Raw genomic sequence first — 25,533 nt, 5'->3', positions numbered from 1 at the left:
AGTTGACAGGTTTGTAACTTTCCCAGAGAGAGGAAGAGCCCTCGGCGTGGCGCTACACACGCCATCAGCTCAGGAAGCTGCTAAAAAGATGCTTGATTGAAAGAAAGCCGTCAGCAGGCGGAACCGAGTCGAGGTAAATCACTCAAGTGCGCGTTACCGTTCAATTTGTGGGCCATGAAAAAGACAACGTGGAGCTTCATGCATATATTACACACACACACACGCACACACACACACACACACACACTGTATTCTATACATTTCTATGAACACATTAATTACTGTTACTAATACACGTATTTCTCAGACTGAGCCTGTTGTAGACTTAAACACACGACTTTCACCCAGGACACCGCTGTTTGTGTTGTAAACGTTGCGACTTAAGTAGTGTAGTGGCACTCCGTATAGTTCTGGGTCTTCTGTACCACAATTTTGAGTTCAGTCTAGAAACTATTAATTGACACGCGAGTGAGACAAGTAGTTCTTCCATAAAAAACTTTTACTAGAAAACGTAGAGTTACATGTTCACACGGTCAAAAATCGATGTCGCTTCCAACATGTCTGAGCTCAAATCCCGACTGACAGTCCAACACGCAGGTGTTATACTGACGTAACGTCCTCTGATTGGAAGCTTACATTCTGACAAGTTATTCAGCTTTTAAATACAATACTAAATTATATATGTTCACCGAAACATTCTTTCAAATCATAATGAAAAAGATTTATCTTCAGTTACCTAAACTAAATTATTATAACAAATGAAATCATGCATTTGGCTCTTACAAGTAGCATATATGTAACGCCAGTTACTTAGTACTTATTTTATGAAACAGACGTAGTTATTTTACATGATGTGCACAGACCACAAGCTTAATCGAGTATTTATGACCTTTCCAAGTGGCATTAAAAACTTAGTAAACCTACGTAGGAAGTATATTTTAAAAAAGAGACAGTATGCATGTAACAAGCTGACACAGAGTTTCATGTGAACACAGGTACCTAGATATCATTTGAACTGAGTTGGGAGTTGGAACATTTTGCCTCTTAGAAGCTAGGATTAAAGCTTTTCTAGAAACATATATAGACATATAGAAAGTGAGTGTGTGGTTCGCATGACTGAAACTGGATGCCATTGATTGAGGGTCACATGTGTTTTTCTGAGCAGGGTAATTTTAAAGGAAAGGGTATTTGGAAGTCTTCTCCAATGGAATGCAACACTGCGGGGGATTCTCTAAATGGCAGTTTGAGTGACTTAATTATTATTCTTTTGGGTCTGAAACCTCCAACATTCTCTCAACTGTAAATAATACAGTTGGTGTCCAAATTCTACTGCGTTTACCTTAATTAATGAAGCTGATTCTAAGAGTGTGCATGGTAGTGTTCACCCTCTGTGTGACATTATCTATTATGGAGGTGTTCCATAAGAGCAGCTGGTGCTTTGATACATTTACGTTTATTCCTATTTCTGTAACAAGTGAGAACTGAGATGAAGTTCTCCTCTTTCAACGATTCATCAAAAGCCAAATGACTTCACCTCATGGGGGTGTACACAGAAACCGGTTATTAAACACTGATGCTGATAAGACAACCGTTTGGGAGCTTTCGGGAGTGTTTGTGTGTGACCGCCGGCAGACATCCACAGCTTCCTGACAGGATCGCGCACTGCTGACAGATGTGCAACATAACGGCTATTATCATTGCTGCTGGTGTGATTATTGCTGCCACGTGATTATTGGGAGCACAGGTGAGCTTGACACATCGTTGTCTATGTGTGTAGAGAGGGAGAGAGGGAGAGAGAGAGAGAGAGACCGTAATTTCAACTGACGGCGTGATGAGTGTGCAAAACACCGTGTTTATGCATTTGTGTTCTCAGCACATGTGCATCTTCATTTAGCTCGGAGTCCATGTGTGTTTGCTCTCCTTCCAAATGAAAACCTCTCAACTCTCGACAGTCACTCCCCACTCCTCTTCACCTCACGACAGACGGTTAATTTCTCCAGGTGCCTTCACACACACACACACACACACACACACACACACACACACACACACACACACACACACACACACACACACACACACACACACACACACACACACACACACACACACACACACACACACACACACACACACACACACACGTGTGCAAACAAACCCAAACACACACACACACCTAGATGAGGTCACGTCCACCTGTCTGGTGCTAGGAGACACTCACTGGAGCGCCCAGTCGTTTCTCTCTTTCAGGTCTTTTTTCTTCTTCTTCTTCTTCTTCTCTGGTCAAACTGCTTCTCTCATTCTACGCCATTATCTGTCAGGAGGAGCGTATGTGTCTGTGTTCAGCATGTAGGAATGGAGGGATGAGGGAGAGCTTAGAGAGAGAGAGAGAGAGAAAGGGAGACGGAGAGAGTTGCAAGAATCATGGCGGGCGCTTTTGTTTTGTTTCATTAGTGTTTATGAAACTTTAAAAAATGCTTGAGATAAAGCTCGCAGGCTGTAATGGAAGTATATATATTTTTTCAGATCACATGCACAAAACGTGCAATTACATTTGTGTGTACATGGTTCTTTCACACCAACTGGTGCACTAATGTCAGGTACTGTATGTTTCTGATAGGGTAGTTCAAACATATTTGGATGTTTTATAAAAGGGGAATGAATAACTGTGTTATGACATGTTTAGATGTTAGATTAGAAAACTCATGTCACTTCAAAGTAGGACTGTTCTGTTACAACCATGCAGATCATTATTCTTCATGTCCCTGCGAGTCAAAATCCTAAACCCGCTGACAAACATTACATCTTGTGATCGTGCTCTCGGACTAGAAGCCAAATCAAAAGACAAACGAGGATCACCGCCGCGCTGTCGTGGGCCTCCGCCGACCAGTCAAGTTGCACTTTACCTCCATGTCTGTCCAACATGTCATCGCTTCATCATTATCGTCTATTAGGCGATTGTGTGAAATCTCAAGTAATGACCAAAAAACATTGTGGCAGCGCGATGTGTGGCTTGGCTGCAGAGTGAGTGGAGCGGGGGTGTGGTTCAGGGATTGTCATCAGCCGGATTGATTGGTAATCGGTCCAGCTGATGACAATCTGTGTTTGTGTATCTGCGAGGCTTTTCTCTTGAAAGGAGCTGGACGGACTGAAGACGAGAGAGCAGTGAGCAGAGACACAGTCTGCGGTCCGAGCGTCGTAATAAAACTTATTACCAAATATCCCTCTGGTTGCGCATTTCCTTGGTGCTTAGGGGGGGAAACCTACTGGTGACGGCTACAATCCTGTCACAAACATGTTTTTGTATGAGGTCACGGTGACCGTGTCTCTTGATCAGGGGTCCCCAAACTTTTTCCTAAGAGGGCCACATAACGTTTGCCTTGTCTGCTGGAGGGCCAGCCGGGGTGCTAGTGAGAATGTGCTCACCTGTGTGCGCGCATCACGGCTGAGCGATGCGCGCGCCACTCGCTGTGAGCACTGCTCATGCAGACAGCATTTAACGGAGCTCTGATCGCTCTTTTAATGAAGTATCGATACTAAAAATATGCTAAATCACATCGTTTTTAACGTACGGGTACTTTGTTAGTATCGCTACACCGTGCAGCGTGACAGCAGCAGATGTAGCGGACTAACATTCAAGCTAACCTAACTTCCCAAACGCTGTGGACATCTGAACGCTGATTGGCCGAGACGCGACACGTCCCATCAAAGATGTTCTATTGCGAAGAGCACCACTCCACATTTTCTCCGCGTCTCACTGCAATCTCAACGGCAGCGGCCAGGTGAAAAAATAATAAATCGGAACGCGTCTCTGGTATTGTTCAGGGGGCCGGTCCAAATGGGGAGGCGGGCCGAATCCGGCCCGCGGGCCGTAGTTTGGGGACCACTGCTCTTGATCTTTGACCACCAAAAAATGTAACCGGTCCCAGCTGGAGGCCAAGTGGACGTTTGTGCTAAATTTGGACAAAATGTGGTTTTCCTGAGTCATCGCGTTCACGAGACAACCTGAAAGCACAATAAGCATTAACGACATCAAAGGAGAGCGTGAAAGCAGAGATGTCCTCGTACTCATTAGTTCTCTCTCTCTCTCTCTCTCTCTCTCTCTCTCTCTCTCTCTCTCTCTCTCTCTCTCTCTCTCTCTCTCTCTCTCTCTCTCTCTCTCTCTCTCTGATTCGGTAGTGCCCAGAGAGACGTGTCCCTTTCTCCTTGCAGCGCTTCCTGAAATAGCACCGGAGGCCCTCGCAGACATTGTGCCGCTTCGTAAGCGCCACATCCAACAAAGCCCCTCACGTGCGTACGTACTACATCTGGGATTTAATGTGTGGCGCCAATCTGACGACCGGCGTCGGCAACTTGAATAACGTACTGCACCTTAGAGCGTGGCACGTCCTTTTCATGCGTGTCATCCTGTAAACAGTAGGCATGGATGAGTCCACTCAAGCTTCATGTTGGAGTTTGTTTCCCTCATTTCCTCGAATATTTATGAAATATAAATTGTTCAGATATCGCTGAATTATTCAAACAATGTACCGTTACAACTGTTAAACTAACTGTCGTGATTAATGGCATGTCGTACTAATGCTGCTGCTCAATAAAAAGTCCCATTGAATCTAGTGGGATGAACTGATTGTTGCTCTGTGAGAAGTTCTTTTCTCTTTCAGAGAAACATTTCCACCATGTGGTATTGACAAAAAATATTTAGAGCCTTAGCTGAAAGCGCTGAGATCTTTTCATAAACACAATTTTCCTTTGCGTGTTTTCTAACAGATAGGACACTGTGTAAAGAGGAAGACTCTTGATACACAACAAGGCGCAGCGTGGGGGGCTGTCGGCTCCATTGTCATGGCCATGGCCGCGTTTGTTTTGCAGTTTGCATTTTAATATCACGAGACAAAAAGAGGGACGCATTGTCCACGTTAAATGTAACATTGATGCCATCTGCAACGTATTATTTGGTGCATTCATCCATCTTTTAAAGATCATTTCAGATCTTTTCTCAGCTGGTGGAGGCGAGAGGCGAGCTCTCCAGCGCATGTAAAAGAAGGACTGGCTCTCAGAATTTGTCTGATATGATGTTTGTCTGCTAACAATTTTGAAACGAAGCTTCAATATTACAGTCAAATCTGTCACGATTAAAATATTAAAATGGCTCAGAAAGCTTTATTTCTTCACCTTTTCATCACCCTCACAATACTCGGTGTCAGATAAATGAATTCCCCTGCATGGCCATTACTGTCACTCTGCAGACAAAGGCAGGAGTGTTTTTGTTCTGGCGGTGGAAGAACTGTCCAACTGCATTCAACACAGGTGTGAGAGCAGAGGAAGAGGAGGCAAAGGATTATGCAAAAGTAAGATGGAGGAAACAAAGAAAGAGCTGGATATATTATGTGTCAATTACCGGGCATCTCCGAGGGAACGAAATGAGAGGCGGAAAGAGAAGGAGGAAGCTCGAGGAAAGCAATAACCTCAAGTCATGCTTGGTGTGCTTTTATCACCTTATCAGCCGTGAAGGAACCAAATACAGCTGCCAGACTAATACAGCTGCCTTTTTTTTGGTCAACACAAACATAATACAACTATTCTTCTCAAAATTGTCAAGCGACACTGGCCCAAACGTCGTAAATCACCATTATTGTACATCTGAGAAAAAGGAAGCGCAGGCAAGGTGGAGTGTGACGCTCGAAGGACCGGAGAAAATCACCATCTTGTGGCAAAGGAAACGATGAGCCAGCGACCTGGAGACAAAGCTGGATTCAGGCCGGGTAATTGAGACGGCATATTGCTGCGCAGTCACCTTCCCAGGGACACGACCAAAATATAACGTGCAGCGGAGAAAACTCTCATTTACGGCCGGGTAATGGCACTTAGGTCAGAACAGTGGTCCCCTCTTGTTGGAAATCGGATAGGCCTTCTCATTAATATGGCCGAATGGCCTGAAGTTTACACAGAGGGGAAACAAAGTTGGGGAGTTATAAATGTCATAAAAGGTACAAATGGAAGTGGACAGCCTGAACCCCCCCATCAGACGTTGATATCTCCCCTATGTGGGATGATTGGTTCAAACCAACTGGACGCCAGCCAGGGTAGACAAACCCCCGTTTTCCTTTATTCTGGGCCGTCCATGTGAGGAGGTGCAGAACCAATGTTGTTCAAAGAAAACTGTATATATGATCGTGAGAAAAATGCATGTCTATTTTTATTTTAGATGGTCCACCTGCCAACATATATGATATGGCACGTTTTAATTGTGCGACAGCAATGATGCAATTACCGGCGCAACGGCAATGACCACAGAAGTGTCCGACTCCTCTTTCCTTTCGTAGATGAGCTTGTTGCCTCTCTGGATAGTGCGTGCAGCGTATTAAGGCGTGATGCTGGACACAGCCCATACTACACGGTCGATTCTTTGGTGCAACCGTAGGTTCAGGTCAGTGAGCGCCTGGGCAGCGTTGGCAGGTGGGAAGCTGGTGAGGGATCATCGTGTCACAACAGTAGTGTCTCGAGGCGGTTGGTCTGTGTGCACCGTCTCTCCACAGGTGTGAAAGGAGACAGCAAAGCAGCAACAAACGGAGGGATCGGAGATTTCACCCCCTCGGGAAGAAATTGTAGGGGTTAAAAAATAAACACGTCAGAAAGATTATCATATACTGGCCATCTAAACTGTTCAATATGTGTGACTATGAAGCCTGAACGCTTCCAATGACTTTCATGACTCCCAAATACAGCCTCAACATGATTCATCAGCATCCTCTGAACACATTCATATCCTCACTACACATTCTGCCACACACTCACTGCTCCTGACCTGCTTTCTTACCAAAGCGTTATCGTAGTCTAATCTAAACCTGATAGGATGCGTTTGTTTTTTCTACATACCTAAAAACGTGTGGATGCCTTTCTTATGTCTCTGGGTCTGATCAACGCTCAGATTTGCTTAGCTCAGTCTATGGATGTGGACCAAGAAGCATTTGTCACGAATTTGAAAGCAAAATGCTCGATGATGTAAGCGTCAGATCCACTTCCTGTCTGATATCAAGCATCAGATCCACTTCCTGTCTGATATAAAGCATCAGATCCACTTCCTGTCTGATATCAAGCAGCAGATCCACTTCCTGGCTGATGATATCAAGCGTGTACTCACAGGTACATGATTTTGATAAAGCTTTTGGTAAAACCAAAAAAATAAACACAGCATATGTAGCTAAAAGTTGGGTAGTATAACACGCAATCAGTCTTTCATTCATACCAAACACAAGCTTCGCTCTCTTCTCAATCAGGTGGCCAAATCAGGGAAGCTGGAAACCTCCCATGGACAGAGATACGTGATCTTTTTATTACATATTCCACATAAACGCAATAAAGATTTCCAGAACTTTTAGGTGAAGGAAGGTGACCATACACGCTTGTCTCCTACATTGCTGCAGAAATTATTGGGTTGGTATTGATTTTTATTATATATTAAATAAGTTTTTTAGAAAAAAAAAGATAAGAAATCCCTGCTAAATAGCACATTAGAAGCCCAAGACCTTGATTAAACACCATGGAAACGCCATGCTGTGCTTTGGTATTTAACACCTTTAACATTTGGACGGTAAGCACTTCTGTTTTAGAAACTGATCAGATCCCCTCCCCCCCCCCTCCCCGTCAGTATACCCAGGGAGGCCATACGCCCTCGGAAGTCTTTAGTTCATTATAAAGTGACACAAGGCGGGTATTATCCCAGAGAACACAGGTTGTTCATATGGTGACATTAAGTTTTAAAGAATGGCCTCGCTAACATCGGACTAACATCACACATGAATATCATGAGGCCTATGAAATCCACAAGCATCTCAGCTCTGCAGTGAAACTAAACATATGCAATTCCAAGACTGTTTATGGACGCCTGTATGGAAAAATTATGCAAACACACCATTTTTATAATAGGCACAAATAACATATATACAGCACTGCATGGTCTTTGCATATTCACATATCGTGAGGTGAGGTTTACATGTTTGCCTCGCCAAAATGTTGTGCACCGTTGGAGCGGTGCTTTTCCCCCTTGCCGCAACATATATATACATATATAGACAGGATTGTTGTTTTCAGAAGATTTCTCCTGTTCCCTTCTATCTTTCTATATACTTGATCCGGAGTTCACAAATACACCCACTCGCACAGAAAGACGCACATACATCTCCAAACCATTTTATATTTTTGGCACTAAGTTGATGGTGTTATCCGGTGAGAGTCAGAAACCCATATCACACACACACCATTCAAACTCCCCAGGCCATGAGGGCACTGATAAAGTGTGCTCCCGACCGACTCCCCCGCTGCACCAGCGACATACGGAAGATTGTCGTGCCAGATTTGTTCGACATGAAGCGATGGGAATGAGACATAACTGCAGGGAATCTGTGACAGATGTGATGTCATAAGAGGAATGGTGATTAATGGGAGGTACATTCCTTCCCGGTGGTTGCAGCAGGGACTACAACCAGCATGACATCCAGTGTTAAAGACTACAATTCCCACTCAGCAGTGCAGGCGGGCCAAGGCTGCTGCACAGCTGAAAGGGATGAGGCTGATGAGCCTGCGAGGAGCTGGTGTGAGGGTGAAGACAGGGAGGAGCTCAGGAGAGTTCTGAGATCATGTTAAAGACAATGAACCATTTATGTTTGTTTTGTACAACGACTTTTGTTGGCGTTAAGTTTACCTTTTTGTTAAGAAGAATCTAATTTCAGAAACTTTGAGTTAAAGAAACCCTCGCCTGTCGTCTTAATTTGTGTACCCACGCTGCTCGCCTCACGATCCCGTCCTCTCAAGACATCACACAGAGATGAGCAGCCGGTGTTAAAAAAAACATGAAAGTGGACCACAGAGCCGGGGTGTCGAGTGTGCTCAACCGGCACCAGCTCGTGCAAACGGATGTATTGAAATACAAACGCACTTTATCATAATCAAAGAAATGCATATGCACTTAAGCTGCCCTTCCTTGTTAATGAGCATTTCCCTCGGTTGAGGTCCTCTTAACCCTCCTGTTACCTTTCGGGTCAATTTGACCCCATTCAATGTCTAATGTCGGTGTTCTTTGGGGTCAATTTGACCCCATTCAATGTCTAATGTCGGTGTTCTTTGGGGTCAATTTGACCCCAGGCTGTTTTTCACTGTGTCAAACATATAAGAAATATCAACTTTTTTATATATTTAAAGGGCTATTTAGGTAGTCAACAAACAAACATAAAGTACCTCACACTTAAACTTGGGAAACAATATTAATTCTAATAATTTTCTGGAGGTTTTAATTGCTGGGGTCAAATTGACCCCGAGGGTAAAATATGTTAGTAAATGTAAAGGTAACAGGAGGGTTAAGACACGCGTCAAAATGTCTTTTTGGAACGCGACACATTGGCGAGTGTCTTTCTGACTGATGGCGTGGAACCGTTCAGACACACACACACACACACACACACACACACACACACACACACACACACACCACCGGGCCGAGTTCAATGTGAGTCAACCCAACATTAGTCTCGGCCCCAGCTCGGATCGGAGCGCATCAGAGTGCTGTCGTCCTGGCCATCTCCCATTTCATAAATCGCTGTCTTTGATTGACAGTAATCTCGTCCATAAAACCTCCTGAGATGAGAGAACGGCAACATTGTAAACGGAGCCCAAAAATACGAAATGATATCGTCTCTCGCAGCAGGGAGCGACCGAGACAGCCCCGGGTCTTTCAGCTCGAACAAACACGAGTGAGAAACACGCTTTGGGTGAAGGGACCGTCATGGGTTCTTGTTAATGCAATAAACAACACCCATAGGGAGCGTCTTTGATCTATCGAACATCTCCCCCTTATGTCTGAAGTTTTTGAATTTAGAGAGAAAAAAATATGTGGTTATGCATCTTTTTATCCCCCTTTTTCATCATTCTCTTTCTTGAGCAATGCAACCTCTAGAAAAAACATTCTTCCGCTTAACTACACACACATATACACACACAATCTCAATTCTACTTCTACCTCCGTCTTCCTCCCCCACATTCTCATTTTCACGATTGAGGCCCCCGCCTCTCCGTCTCCGGCTCTTGAGGAGTTTGAGTCACTGAGGAGGACGGGGCTTTGGGAGACATCCCGGCACTCGGAGCCTCCAGTGGAAGCCGGTAATCCACAGGGCCGAGAGGTGGCGACCAAATTACGCTAAAACCCAATCACAACTCCCGCGATAGTGACAAAGCCCTACACCAATGTGCCGGTTAGTGTGTGCGAGCGGCGGGCTAATGTCGGAGTACTAACGACAAAGGCGTGATGCCAGAGGTCATTTGGAGACAGAAAAGCGTCTCGTGGACGTGTGCCCCTGGTGGTGATGATTAGTCTTACACGACAGCTGCTGACACCAGCCGACATCCTCCACTCGGGAGGATAGCCCCGTCATACAATGACATGTAAACAGTCATATTTATGAGATCATAGAAATAGACAGGAGTGACTAAAGCTGGGCTCGGCAACCTTTCCTGGCCAAACAGCCATGTTGCCCTATTCTCCACCAAATGGAGACGCAGAAGCTATTTGACATCAGTGACTGAAAACAAACGGAGTTTGGCAAAAATAAATTCCTAACAGACGTCTTAATATCTCGTCTGCAGCTTGATACTTTTCAGTAAACGCTGAGCCCTTGTTCTGGAAGTGTCAGGTCCACATTACATCTTCTGTCGTTTGCTACCGTCTCGTCACATATCAAGCATACGGGTCAGCCGGCATCGATGGCAGTGAAAGCAAATTAATACTTCCACGCAGAATGAAACACTCTATTTTCATCCACGATCTTTTATGGATTCATGCATTGACAGTTTCCCGCGGGCGGGGCTCTGCCAATCATGATTAGCCACCTGCAGGGACAAGGCGTAATAGGATGTGACACACATTTGAGTGAAACAATTATTTGAAAGAGATATATTTTTCAGTCACACTTCATCACCTCAAACTCCAAGACGTGTTCCCTTTGAAAGATTGTCCACTGTGCAGAGGGTCGCTGACCCCTGGACTAAAGGATCCCCGTGGGCTGTTGGGGACATGAGTTGTGGCTAAGTTGCCCGTGAGGGTTTCCATAAACTACTTTCTTTAGATCAGACTTTTAAAGCTCTTAATTCAGTCATCATTAACAAGCAATGGCGCAATTAAATTTTACGGTCATGTTGAGAGGGAGCCGAAGGCAACGGCCTTTCAAAGCTGGCTGTGGAGTGACAAAGTCACTCCTCTCAACTTGGGAATAAAGCTTTTACAGACACATCAGGAATGCCATGAGTTGTAAAATTATCCTGAACATTTTATACCAATGCTTAGATAAGAGAACTGCTCTTGGGGCTGAACAATTTTAGACGATAGGAACCAACGGTCTGAGTATTTCACAAGAACCTCACATAAACTTAAATAGCTTTCTATAGAACGCACACATTTCATAAAATAAAGCGTTAGGTACATTATTTCACCAGCAGCGGTTGTGATCGTGAATCTTCACCGGCCTCATGATTCCATTATGAATCACTGTCAGAGAATCTAGACTCATCTCAATGCGTCACATCCTCAGTTTTCTGTGTTGCTGCCAATCTGCCAACAAGCAGCGAGATGAATCTGCTCCCTTTTTATTTCGGAAATGCTTTCAAAAGTCAAAGTCAGAGGGCAACAATCTTGGCATACAAAGCTGCAGCTTTTCTATAACAGCATCCGCGTGAGTCACTTGCGAATTACCAAAATCAAATATGAACCCTTCTGCAGTGCATTACCAGTCTGCTGTCATCCACAACACTAAGGTGTTCACACAGCGGGTCGCTTCCTGAACACCGTTGGTATTTGACACCGTGCTCCGGCTCTCGTTGCTGCACCTCCCGACGGGGCTAACCGCACCGCGGGGGAACCACGGCCTCCATTTCTGCCCAACACTGTCGAAACAGAGCAGCTAATATCGGCGGAGAGAGCAACAAGTCAGCGAGCTGCCGCTCAGCGCTGTGGACAAGGAGCGTGTGTGTAAACCCCGCCCTCTGGGAAACACTGATCAGAGGCGAGGGAGAGGGAGAGAGAGAGGGATAGAGAGAGAGGGAGGGAGAGAGAGAGAGAGAGGAAGAGAGAGAGAGAGAGGAAGAGAGAGAGAGAGAGAGAGAGGCATAAAGCAGTGTAGACGTCGAGCTGATATGAAAGCCAAACTCCCGATGGTGTTCCGTCGATGCAGAATCTTTCACGGCCGCATCGTGACCAGAATTGAGAAATGTCAATTATTAAGCGATGAAAGCGCAATTCACCAGCTTACATTTCCACTGGCTGTAGATTGTTAAGATGCTGTTAATTATGTAAATCGGACTTAATATTGTGGGTCTTGCAAATAAGAGTCTACTATGAACACGATAATTGTTTCCAGCTGCTCCCTAACCAGAAATGTATTGGCAGCGGTCGAATGGTCACAAGCATTGGTGACAAAGCCACATTCTGCCTGCAGAATTTTAATAGAAATCCCAGTTCATCAGCTCAGTTTCATTTTCGTTTTATTTTTTACATTTTCATTTCCTTTTTTATTATTTAATTTCTTAAATGTGATATGCCCTGCTTTTCTATTTCATTTTATTGTATATTTGTACAAAATATGTTGCTACTGCTTCAAGTGGTTTCCCCCTGGGGAAGAATAAAGTAAAATCTAATCTAAATGTCTTGAAGGCCAATAAAAATGACCACAGGCTAAAGTTACCACGTAATAAAGTAGCCGAGCTTATATGTGCATATTTTCACATGGCAGGTCAGCCAGATTTGACATAGAGTTAATGAAACACAGGACTGAGTGTGTGTGTGTGTGTGTGTGTGTGGCTGCTGCTGCTCTGCAGGTGGTGACTGGAGGCTTAATGAAAGGGCCAGTTGTTTCACGGGGCTGATTTGCACGGAGCAGATGGATCGGTCTCTCTTCCTCTCTGGTCTCAATCCTGTCCCACATTGCTGCTGTCGCCCCATTTAACAGCCAATTTCCTGCCAGCTCATCACAAACACACACACACACACACAACACAAAAGGGGAAAGCAGCAAACACAGTGAGAGGTGGTAGACCGCAGAGACGAGCGTAAATGGAGGGTGAAAACAATGGGGAACGCACAAACAAATGTGCCCTGGCACGCCGTTGATGACAGAGATACGAGCGTCTTTTTGTGCACAGACGAGCACAAAAGTATTTAGGCACATAAGGCAGGAGCGCGCACACACACACACACACACACTTAAATCCTATGGGGAAGCAGTGGACACGATGCCGTTTTTAATGAGCTCCCAGGCTGCGGTGCATGACTAGTTGATTAATTAAGTTTATTTTACACGGAAACACTGACATATAGACACTAATCCTAATTTATCACAGTAATCAAAAAATTTCACAAACACAGTTATCCCGAATGCCCCCCCCCCCCACCTTGCGGCCCATTATCTCTCGCACAGTGCGCGTGGTTTTATAATCCGCTCCTCCATCTACGCGTCCAGCTACGTCTGCTTCCTTTCGGTTTTCCATTTCCACAAGTCCACCGTGACACACGACTGATTCACACTTGTAGTGGCACATCGCTGCGTGTTTCACGCGCTCTCACGGCAACGCACGCCGACACACAGCGTGCCTCAGCCACTGCATGTGTGTGTGTGTGTGTGTGTATGCGTGTGTGTGCACACGCAGGATTTTTTAAGATGGCAGAGACGAGTGGCCGGCCTCAACAAAATGGCCTCTGACGATTAATCCTCGCACCCTGTGGGGGGGGGGGGGGAGTCCCAACTCCGCTCTCACCAATCTGTGGATTCTCACATCTCAACATGGAAGCTCTTTACCACTAAATGAAGTTATTATTATTCACTTAAGTGCAGGAGCAAGATGACGCCTCGCCTTCATTCTATTTCCTGCGCTTATCCGTATCGTTGCGTCCGACCCCTTCCTCCCCGACTTTGGTTCTCACCACGCTCTCTCTCCCACATCCTGTTCCTCATCCTCTCTCAAGACAGGAACCACAGGGGGCGAGGGGAAGAAGACGTCACTCCCAGGGTTCCTCGACGCCTCCCGGCCCAGCATCGATCCCCGTTCAACCCTCCGTTCAGCCCCCTCCCCCCCCTCCCTCCGTAGCAGATCTTCATTCAACGCTCCAGCTTCACCGTTCTGCTTTCCAGTGGCTAATGTAAGCCATCTATATTCAACAAACCACCGGTCCAAGATGATTGTCGGCAAATGTAGAGAAATTAAGTGCGTCATACCACTTGTGGTTGCAGCAAAAAAAGGTAATATAGACTCGCTTTAATGGACTTCCTGTGATGGAGAGTCTGGCGGAGGATCCTGAGGGTTCAGGGAAGCCGGGAAATGCAGTTTAGGCTGGTTCCTCTAAATACATCAAAGAAAAAAAATGATGTTTGACGATGTTCTAGCGTCATCCTTTAACATTTAAGCTGCAAAGTACATTTATAATATATATTATAAATGTACTTTGTGTGTGTGTGTGTGTGTGTGTGTGTCTGACGCACAAGCCTCAGCAAATTCTGTTGTTGTCATCGAGTGCAGAGTCCCTGAAGGCAGTGAGGGTGAATCGTCCCTTTCTGTCACAGCCGGGGATCGGACTAATAACTTCCGAGCTACTGGCTCGTCTCTACCTCACTTTTCACCCAGCATATCAATCTTTCTGTACAGGCGTCTTGATTTATCTCTCGCCACTTGACCACCACGATAGCAAAAGTGGCTTTTCTGTTGAGGGTTATGTGAATGGAATTTACTGGTCGTGCTGCTTCCGCAATGTAATTTACATTTACTCGGCTGGCTCCTTCGCCTCGTCCCGCCATCCACGGACGTTTTATGTCTCCAGTGACGGGTGGCGCCGCTTCGACAAAGTGGCAAATGACAGTGAAGTGCCAGCAGGGCCACGGAGAGTTATAGCACAGCGGAATGCAGCGACAACAGAGCATTTCAACTCAGTGGAGGAACTGTTAACACCAAAGCACACGCACACACACACACACACACACACAGACACACACACACACACACACACACAGACACAAAGACACACACACACAAACAGACACAAAGACACACACACACACACACAGACACACACAGACACAGATACACACACACACACACAGACACACACAGACACAGATACACACAGACACAAAGACACACACACACAAACAGACACAAAGACACACACACACACACACGGAGATAGCACATGTCAGTACCTTCTGTGCGGATGGTGAAGGGGGAGTCCCCCAGTCTCTTGGCTGAGAACTGCCCCCCCAGAGAGGTCATTAGAAAGCACAGGCTGAAGAAGCCTATTCCCACCACGAATATCCTGCAACACAGGGGGGAGGAGAGAAGGAAGAGATGAAAAGGGAGTTGTTGCCCTTGCACATTCCTGCTGAGCATTGCCACTTTCATTTCACTGCACACCCTGTGTGTGTATGTGACAAATAAAACATCTTGAATCTTGAATCTTGACAGATGGATATATTTACAGGGATGGGCCGGTAAATAGATGTTTTCCGGCAAGGCGTCAGGAAATATTAAGCTGAGGGGAGGGGGGTGGGGGGCGGGAGCAGCGATGGCAGAAGCTAAAGGAGGAACGGAGGCAGACAACATAGGAGGACATAAGACAGGCAAAAGAAAATGTAAATACAATGAAGTGTCTGTCTCACAAGAGTAAGGAGAGAATGACAGCTTAAATCTCACTGTGTAATATATATAAAAAAAAAAGTGATGGTCGATGTGGAAAAATGTATGTAACACAATGAAGTGTCTCAGCTGAGGTTAAGTTAGACAGTTAAATTTAAATCTCACTCATGTGTATAATAAATAAATAAACAAAGTGATGGTCGATGTGGGAATGCTACAAAGAGGGTTAGAATGACAGTTTAAATCTCACTCGTGTGTATAATAAATAAATAAACAAAGCGATGGCCGATGTGGGAAGCAAAAGTCCGCACTGAGTGACTTAAGTACGAGGCTGGAGACAATTATTTCAAAGCAAAAGATCTTGCTTTGAAACGCAACATCTTCTTTACCCCACTTACTGGCACAGATACGTGAGACGCCACCGGCCTCAGAAGGAAAGCGTCTGTGTGGATTCTCCTTTGTTAGACGGTCATGGGAGAACCAGATCTTTCGCTTAAGAGTTGAAAATCAGGTATTTTGTATGTGTAAGGACTCCTTTAGTTAAGCTACTCGATTTGCTGAATATGGATCAGAGGTTATCTTCTAATGCCGAGACTCTTTGGGGAAGCAGAGAGGCAAAGCCGTCTGTGATCCTCGTCCTCTGGACAAAACACCAGCCAGTCTCCGTGACGAACAAGTCCCACTTTAAAGATGCTCGCCGCCCTGCTCCCTCCTGGGAGAGAACTGTGGAAGACTTTAGAGATGTAGTGCAGCACAAATGGAGATTTATACAAGAGAACAAAACACTGAATTCATGCTTCATATGTTAGCAGCCGAAGCCAGATCCCTCAATGTCCTCATCGTGTACATTTGGGTTGTTTTTTACCTTCGCATTGAAAATGCTGAAGGTTATGTTTTGATCGCCGTGTATTTATTTATTTATTTGTATGCGTGTTACTCGCATAACTCAAAAAGTATTAAAACGAATCGCATTTGGTGGGATGATTGGTTATTATCCGGGGACCATTTGATTAGATTTTGGGATCGATCGGGTCAAAGGTCAAGGAAAGGTCAAAATCTTCTTTCTACCATAGCGCGGTCAATTTTTATCCAATTGGCATGCAACTAATGCCAAAATGTTCATAATTCAATGCCCAATCTTGTGGTATGCGAAGGTATGCGCTCTACCGAGTGCCCGTTCTAGTTCCAATTTGTGTCTATTTGACGCATATAACAAAAAAGCAGTTAAAACGTGTATCCGGCGTATGAAGAACGCAGCTGAAGCAACAGTGCGGTGGTAATGTAGAAAAGATACCGAGAGAGACTAATTAAATCAGAATTCACTTCATAATTAAAGAGCAACTTTGCACGGATGACCTTTAAACTCATAACTTCTGGTCCCAGAGGTTGGGGAAAGTGAATGTGAGCAGAACAAATGACAGCATTATTCATAACTGTTGCTTTCTCCTCCAAAGCCGGGCGCTTAGCCTGAACTCACCGGGCCCCTCGGTGTAATCTGACGGCGCTCTCCTGAAACGGTAAGTGGCTCCAGTCACGCAAAGTTACCGACGAAAGGCCTCAATATTGATGAGGCCGTACGAAATGAGTTGCCGTCGACGGCGCGTGGAAGGGCGGCCACTTAAAAGAACATTTTGCCGGAGTGAACGGGATTGACCCAACGGGATCGGGAGGATGCCGAGTAATCTGTTAAGTACAGAGCGCGGCGGTTTGGCGAGCTCCCCGGGCGACTGCATATTCCAAGACAAAGCAGATCTTTTCCCCGAGTCGTAACATGCGGGCTTCAAGGACAGACAGGAACATATTAACGGAAAATAATCATCATCATCACCACCATCATCATCGAGGCTCTTATCTAATGGGTTGCATCAAACATGATTATAGCTATGCAATCGTTCCAGTTAAATTGGTCATTCATCTTCGTTCTACGATCAGATTACTCGTCTTTTCTTTCTTCTGGGCTGGATCTAATGAATCACAGCTTTGAAAGGCAAGCGTTTGAATTTGTCTCATGAATACGTATACGTGTGGAAATGTACACGCCCCTCAGTTGTGATAATCAACCTCATTTGCCGATAATTAGGCAGCACTCGTGGTGAGAAGTGTGATTATTGATTGACAGTGAACACATGGCGGTGTTATGATCGCAGCGTGAATTTTACATTCAAAATCCCAGCACCCAAGCGGCCGGTACATGCACTATGCTACTGATTTACCTCTCTTTCCCTCCCAGGACACTGTAATATTATGACATCATAAAACATAACCCCCTTCCCACCCCCATCTGTTCCGGGCGTATTGTGGAATGAACTAGAATAGCTCAATCACTGTCGGCGGACCACAGAGCTGCGATGCATTAACTTGCCGAGAATCCAATCATCACGGCTGAAGGGGTTATTTGTCACGAATATGACGCCATGATCCAAAAATACTTATATACCTGGATTATGCACTTACTATATAAGACCAGCAAGCCGAGTAGGTGGAAGCTGAAAAATGGTGTTTACACATTACCCTCGGCATTATTGCCTTGTCTTATTCAGTCAGGAAGTCCAAAAAAGGCCCAAATGACGGGTTTGGAAAAAGAAAAGATAAAGGGGGAAACACAGAGGACATATCGTGAAATTGGCTGATTTTACACCTCCCTTTCATCTATTCTCTGATCTACGGATTAATAATCCTGTGTGTGGTTGTGCAGGAAAGCAACGCAGTGATTGATGAGAAGAGAAATGAGGAAAAGAAAAGAAAGAGAAAAAGATCCCGCTTGTGTGTGTGTGTGTGTGTGTGTGTGTGTGTGTGTGTGTTGTGCAGAAGAACGGGCCGACGCCGTCCTCGGGCGATCGTTTCCTCTCTCATCATTGAGCTGTTTTCTCAAAGTGGCGTTAGCTGTGTGATATGAGAGGATTAGGCCCCGGTCCTGCCTGACGAGTCCGTAATTAACAGGCTTAAAGTGAATGCTCTGCTCCCCGTAATTGGATCAGGAAAGATCCGCTATCAGCTAATTGGCTTCCTCACACACACATATGGACTGATCCGATTCAGCCTGCAGGTGGATACGTGTCGATGGGTTTGAAGCGCGAGGCGTGGTGGAGAGGATATTAGTCGTGGTGGGTTCTCTAAGAAAAGTCTTCCTGGCACACAAAATAGTCTGAGCTCATTGATCCCTGAGGGCCAAACGTGGCTCAGCGATGGTGGTTGAGTCATTGCCGTTCTTTTCCTGCCTGTCACTCTCTCCTGAACCCCCTGCCTTTCTATCAAATGAATCAGAAATACATTTGATAGAATAATATTTAAAATGTATCCATCTATATTGCCTGAAAGTCTGTCTCGTGATCCAAGATGCTTATTCACAATAAACCCGGTTGCAGTCTGGCCAAGCAACTTTGTACGTCCAAAAAAGGCAAAACGTCACTAAAGAAAATGTACAATTCACAGTGAAACGACTGAAAACCCACTACCCGACTGGTCCACTACCCGACTGGTCCACTAACCGACTGGTCCACTATCCGACTGGTCCACTAACCGACTGGTCCACTACCCGACTGGTCCACTAACCGACTGGTCCACTACGATGCACACACACATCACCTGCTCACGCGCCCTGCTTGCCAAGGCCGTGCGTTCCTCCTCTCAAAGGCTGCTTCATTGAGTGTGTGTGAATGAGCGCCTGATGGACTGAGAGGCAGCAGGTGAGGTAAATCAGAGCGGCATCATTGTGATGAATCAACCGGCTGTCCCCACCGGAGGGGATCCGCTCACAATCACCCTGGTGATGTTATCATCTCAAACTCCCAGAATGAAGGATTGGATGAATTGAGGAATGAATTCAAAGCCTGCCATGATTCTATACCTGAAAGGAAGCCGGTTGGCACAGCTTGGCTCAATGGAGCGTAGTCATTACACTCTGTGTAGAAGTGGTTTACAGATTCCTCTTTAAATCTTCCCGAACGAAGCAGATAATGGAGCTAGCCATGCGGGGAGGAACTAAGTTGGAGCTCACCTGACTGCTACACGGACTTTCTTACAGTGGCTCTCTCCCGGTGTATCATGCGCGTGTTGTCCCTTTATCCATGTGGATCTCAATCTAATGCATCCTTGTGGAGAAACATCTGGTGCGCGTGGGTCTGTGTGTGAGTGTGGCACGCGCGCATGTGCCTGCGTTTAGGTGAGCGGCGACACACACACACACGTGAGCGGTGGGCACATTTTAAACAGACCCCGGTGCTCTGGGGTTGAACGTTTCAGGGGACACCAGGCATGGGGACACGTAACGGCGGCAGCTCTTTGTCTCTTACCTGAACGGTTTGAACGTCAAGAGACATCTTCTGACCATAATTTTACCGTCGGTGCAGCCAGTAATCAATTTCCAAAACGGGCGACCCCTGACATCGCTGCTAACCCCGCAACGTCGGACTGGACGTGAGCGAACATGTTCACCCGGCTCGCTTCCGGCTCAACGGCGGCCAACTCGGCTGTTTTGAACGGACAACGTGAGCGCGAGCGCTAGTTTACTCCTCTCTCCCGGTGGAAAAGGGTGGAAAGTTTCATTCAGCAAGTTTCCTCTGCAGTGTTTGAAAAAAATGACAGTCAGAGCTTTTATTCCGTCGTCAGGCAAACACTGTGGAGCTGGGGTGAAGACGCGCGCGGGACGTGTCGACCGACCGGAGACATTATCCCGCGTGACTTAACTTTGCGAAACAAACGTTGTTGTTGTTAGACCTCCGAGTAAAAGTGTGCGCGTGTGCGTGTCGCCGGTGTCCCTGTGGAGGAGGATCACCGGAGAGGAGAGCTGTCGCTTCACGGACGTGTGAACTTCCCGGCGAAGCCAGAGCGAGTGTGGCAAGTGGCCGTATCGCCCGAGTTCACTTCTCAGGAGCCCGAGCTAACTGGCTTTCGTTACATCCGGTTGGTGTTGTCAAAATAAAAGCCTCTGTTGGTGTCCCGTTTCTAGGAATGGCAAGAGGTAGAGTAAAATGAACACTCAAGTCATGTCCTGCAATTTGTCTTTAAACGACCCCACATTGCGAAGTTTTCATAATCAATTGACTTGGTGTCCACAACAATACATGATGTTTTATTTAATATATGTAAGCATCCTAGACAACATTTGTAAATGTAAAGAAAAGAAATACGTTTTGTTTTGGTTTTTTTACTCAATATTTCATGAAAACACTATATAAACTGAAATGAAAAAGCAATTGTATCATATATTTAAACTAAAAAAAGAAAAAGGAAACATTAAAAGTGTGTTCATATGCAAATGTACTTTCTGTGTGATCCTTTGGGCTGTGTTTCTCAATGTATTGTTGTTGTTGTTGTGTCTCGGTTATGGTTGTTGCACAGAAGGTAATAATCAAATCATTACGAAAGGACGAACTCATCGAGGCTGTAGATTTAAGCACTCGGAACACTACTCGGTGAGAACATTTTTTTAAATTATTTTATTTTTGGAGGAGATTCCCCCACTACTTCCTTTCTCGTTGTTGCTTCCGCTCGCTGACTTGATGCTGGTCCAGCGGCACTGATGGACAGATCCTGAAGGGTTATTTGGGAGTTTTTCCTGGTCCGATGTGAGGTTTTGGGGCAGGGATGTCTATGTGTACAGATTGTAAAGCACTCCGAGGCAAATTTGTAATTTGTGAAATTGGGCTATACAAATAAACTGAATTGAATTGAATTGACTTGAATTGAATTGATTATCTGAAGGCCCCGTATTTCATCTCCGTGATCTACAGCTTTCATGTTGGGACATTAAAAGCACTCAAGTAGCATTTAAAATATAAACTCTCCATGTTGCTGCCTCAGTGATAGAAAAGCACTGACCAGTTTACCACATCCTGCGTATCTCCCATGCAGGCCGTCAAAAGGACCACGACGGTGCTCTAAACCGTCACCGAGTTGGAATGCATCATCCTCTGGTGACCAAGGGGGTCTTTGGAAGTAGAATGAGTGATCTTGAGTAAGTAATGTGTGTGTGTGTGTGTGTGTGTGTGTGTGTGTGTGTGTGTGTGTGTGTGTGTGTGTGTGTGTGTGTGTGTGTGTGTGTGTGTATTTGACTGACGGGAACACTGTAGGAAGCCCTGTAATGAGAAGTAAATCATTTCAGCACCGCGGACAGCGAATGTGAGCAGGATGCAACAGCGGCACCCAGCGGCAGGTGTTGGAATCAGCGGGCACAGCATCGGTAGGACAGACAGACGTAGTAGTAATGCTGTGTAGTTTAGAACAACATTATACATAGCATTGAACAAGTATCTACACCCACAAAACACACCACGTATAGCACTCTACATAGACCTAGATCAAGCACATGGGGGGGGGGGGGGGGGGGTAGGGAGCCCCAAGCTACAACTTCCATCAGTCTTATTTGTTCAGTTGAATTATCTGGAGTCAGTTTTAGTCGCGGCACAGACTACAGTATACAGTCATTGTGGCCAGCGGAGTGTTGGAGTGGAGATGGAGGCAGAAGGGGGAGATCTGCAGGGGACCAGACTGAAGATGACAGTGCGATCTCAAACTCCCTTTATGCATCGCTCGCCCTGGAACATGCGGATTTGACTGACAGCCCGTCGCCCGTGCAGGCTGTTGTGGGAATAGTTTGGCTCCATCAGCGAGAAACCACTGGGCAAACATGGGATTTTTACACCTTTTTTGTTTGTTTATGTGTATGTGTGCGTGCGTGTGAGACTCTGCACAAATGCATGCACACACATGCATGCAGGCACACATGTGCACGCGTCGTAGTCAAAAATCATTCATGTTTGAAAAGCATTTTGTGAGACAGATGGCATGCCCCGAAAGGCACCACCGCGCTTCAGACTCGTACAAAGCAAATATAGACATTTCACCCCGGCTCACTTCAAATGAATCATTCAGAAAGTCTTGTGCTGTCCGTGTGATAGATGGACTGTCCACATGGCCGAGAGCTGCCCACTGCAGCAGTGAATGGTATTCTGTCATTGGAAGAACAGAGTTATTAAGTCCGATTCTCGAGAAGACAAAGTGCTGCAGGCCCTGTCACAGCTATAATACGCAGCTTTTTGGTTTTGCTTTGACTGGTCCAGTCCTCCTTCTCCCCCTCAGTTGGTTAAGGTCCTTCCCTTCACTTGTCACTATCGTTAATGAGCCGTCTACCTTGAAACAGCTTCCAGCCCGAGGCGGTGCTAACCAGCATCTGTGAAGCCACCACTGTTACAGAAGAAGCAGGCGATGTGTAATAAAGACCAAAGGCGGCCCTGCTGCTCGGTCCAGTTGTCCCTTCTCTTGCGCCGTGCATTTGGTGTTGTTAATATTAATCTGATGGAGCAGACGAGCAGATCCGAGGTCAGGATGACGTCACGGAATGTGGGTGCTTGGAGAGCCGGACTTGGCTTTGGGAAAGGCAGAGTCGTTTTGGGTTTTCAACACGTGTTGACCGGAGAGGACTCCCGCTGTGATTGCAATCGCAATCGAGTTTGTATTTTACGTGTGATCAGAGAATAAATCTTCCCGTTGGAAAGGAGAGAACGAGAGAAGGTCGTTGGCTGAATTATTACTTTACCAGACATCCAATGTTGAGAGATTCTATAGTGTCCTGGCACTTTTTCTATCTCAGTGTTGAGGTTGATTTTTACATCGGACTTCTCCACCCGGTTCGTTCGGGGCCTGAGCATATGCTAAATACCCTGAAACATATACTGATGATAATAAAGGCAACATCAGGCTGGAGATAAATGCTAAAAGGTGTCATTTATTCTGTTCATGTGTATTTGTTTGTCTTGGTTACAAACGTTGCACATTGAAGCTACGCTGTATGAATTAGTAGACGCTCCAGAAAAGTGTTTACCGCAGGCCAGACTTTTCAAAATGATGATGACTAAAACCAATCAATAGTTTCTGGATTTGGGATCTGACAGCTAATCAATATGGCATTTTAGCAAATGTGGTAGAAACCAGCGTCTCACATGGCGTGAGCGAGTAACTAACGGCTCATGGCTGCAGTTCACTGTCGGGAACCTAATATCGAGAAAGGCCTCTGCAAAAGTAAATGAAAGCGCAAAGACAGAAAGCTAAACCTTTTTATGGAAAGGCTTTCAATTCTATTGCAATACTTCCACTTTAAATAAATCTTTTTGGTGAGATTGGATTTAAAGATCACCATTCTTTTCAGGGCTTCACTTAATTTATTAACTGCTATTTAACATCTTTATTAAGAGCCGCCCATACACTCCCGCTGATTATGCTGCAGGCAGGCTACACAGCAGGCGGTCTGACGGTCGGTCTTCTGTTTTTAAGGTCGACTTGTGGAGTGTGAGGGTTGAGAAATCCCTTTTCCACGGAAATGTTAGTGCACAGCCCACAGGGCTATCTAAAGCACGTTTGATTTCTCCATGTTTAGTTATCTAAGCAAATCTGAACAGAGGGAACGACACAAATATGAGGATTAGAAAATGACAGATCGGAATGTGCAGAGAAAAGAAAAAACAACAACAATTTGATGAACGATTATAGAACTATCAACGCGCCACAGTGATAAAGTTGCCCTCAATTAATCTCAATTATCCCGCTAGCTTCTTTTGAAAAATATCTGCTTCGTTTTGTGAAGAAATTAATTAAGTTAAATGCTTCCTGCAGTAAGAACTGAACATTTTATTTATTTGTTAAAGCTTTATTAAAGGAGCAGTGTGTAGGATTTATCAGCTCCTAGTGGTGAGGTTGTAGATTGCAACCAATTGAAATATAATATTTCCTACATTCAGGTGATAAGAGAGAATACTCAATTATATTTCTGCCGATAGATCCCCCTGAATGTTATAGCTTTTAATTGATGTAAACCTTTCTTGACTTGAACATAGGATTTAAATGAAATTTGCATGATGTTGACCTAACGATTAGCGTCTGTCAGAGAACTGCCAGTGCCTGTTTAAGTTTGTAATTATACCCTGAAATAGAATGATAAATTACACTCCGGGCCATTTTTAATGCAAGTCAAATATGTACAAAATGGTCTCACTAATTGAGTTTGTATCTACAAAACATCTTGTTCCTACTATTTGCTATTAGCAGCAATAAACATTTTGCTTCTAGTGCCAGCAAAGGTGTAACAAGTGTCATCTTTACAACATGTGATTGTGATCGAGTGAGTTATGCCGGTCATTACATATTGTACATTATATATCTGTCATAAAAGGTGTTGAGATGTGGACATCAGATGAGTTCGATCACGTAGACATTGGGCCACATCAGTGTCAAGCACCTGTGGCAACCAATCTAATTGGGTTTTTTTCTGAGAGAAAAGAGAAACTGCAATAATGGAAAACAACCTGACTGTTGCAGTTCTTAAGAAATGGCAACAACAAAAAGAATCCCCCAGATGGAAAGACACATCAAGTGTCGGCATTAAAGAACTATGTCAAACAACCGAAATAAACCATCCTGTCCCCATGCGGACAGTCTTCTTTTTTATCCGATCCGCTGAATCTCACTGAAGAAAAATACTGGTCCACATTTCTAAACCAATTGCATTTGGCTTAAAACCGAACTAACGATGCCATTACTGGTGTTTCCGTCAACAGGTCAAAGGCAAAGCAAGAATAATCAGTGCAACAGCAGGTCTCTGCCCTCTGCCCTTGATTCACTTTATATTCTTAGCATCGGGCCTGGGGGGACAGGGCCGTCATCATTGCTGCCCCTCCCTCTGGAACTCTCTCCCTCATCACCTCAGACGTTCTCCGTCACTCACCACTTTCAAACCAGCACTTAAAACTCATTTATTTAAATCAGCCTGTGATACTGTTTTAAATGTTGTGTCTCACTATTGTCCTCTTTCTTGTGTTGCTGTTGCTTCGATTGTTTGTCTTTACCATGTAAAGTGCCTTGAGTACCTTTTATAGC

General features: G+C 45.2%; 1 protein-coding gene across 1 annotated transcript in view; it reads right to left on the bottom strand.

The window, feature by feature from the left end:
* LOC130189894 (alpha-1,6-mannosylglycoprotein 6-beta-N-acetylglucosaminyltransferase B-like) overlaps nucleotides 1-21,496 on the bottom strand; it is a 128,111-nt gene extending 106,615 nt beyond the window's left edge. Inside the window, exons 1-3 of the mRNA XM_056408889.1 lie at nucleotides 21,492-21,496; nucleotides 19,956-20,105; nucleotides 15,231-15,343 (exon numbers count right to left, since the gene is read on the bottom strand). Of these exons, the coding sequence (XP_056264864.1) occupies nucleotides 15,231-15,343; nucleotides 19,956-20,105; nucleotides 21,492-21,496 (268 nt within the window). The remainder of the gene's footprint in view (nucleotides 1-15,230; nucleotides 15,344-19,955; nucleotides 20,106-21,491) is intronic.
* Nucleotides 21,497-25,533: the final 4,037 nt, after the last annotated feature.

This window comes from Pseudoliparis swirei, chromosome 24 (assembly GCF_029220125.1).
Source record: "Pseudoliparis swirei isolate HS2019 ecotype Mariana Trench chromosome 24, NWPU_hadal_v1, whole genome shotgun sequence".
NCBI classification, from domain to species: domain Eukaryota; kingdom Metazoa; phylum Chordata; class Actinopteri; order Perciformes; family Liparidae; genus Pseudoliparis; species Pseudoliparis swirei.
This window is presented reverse-complemented; position numbering and strand designations above follow the sequence as displayed.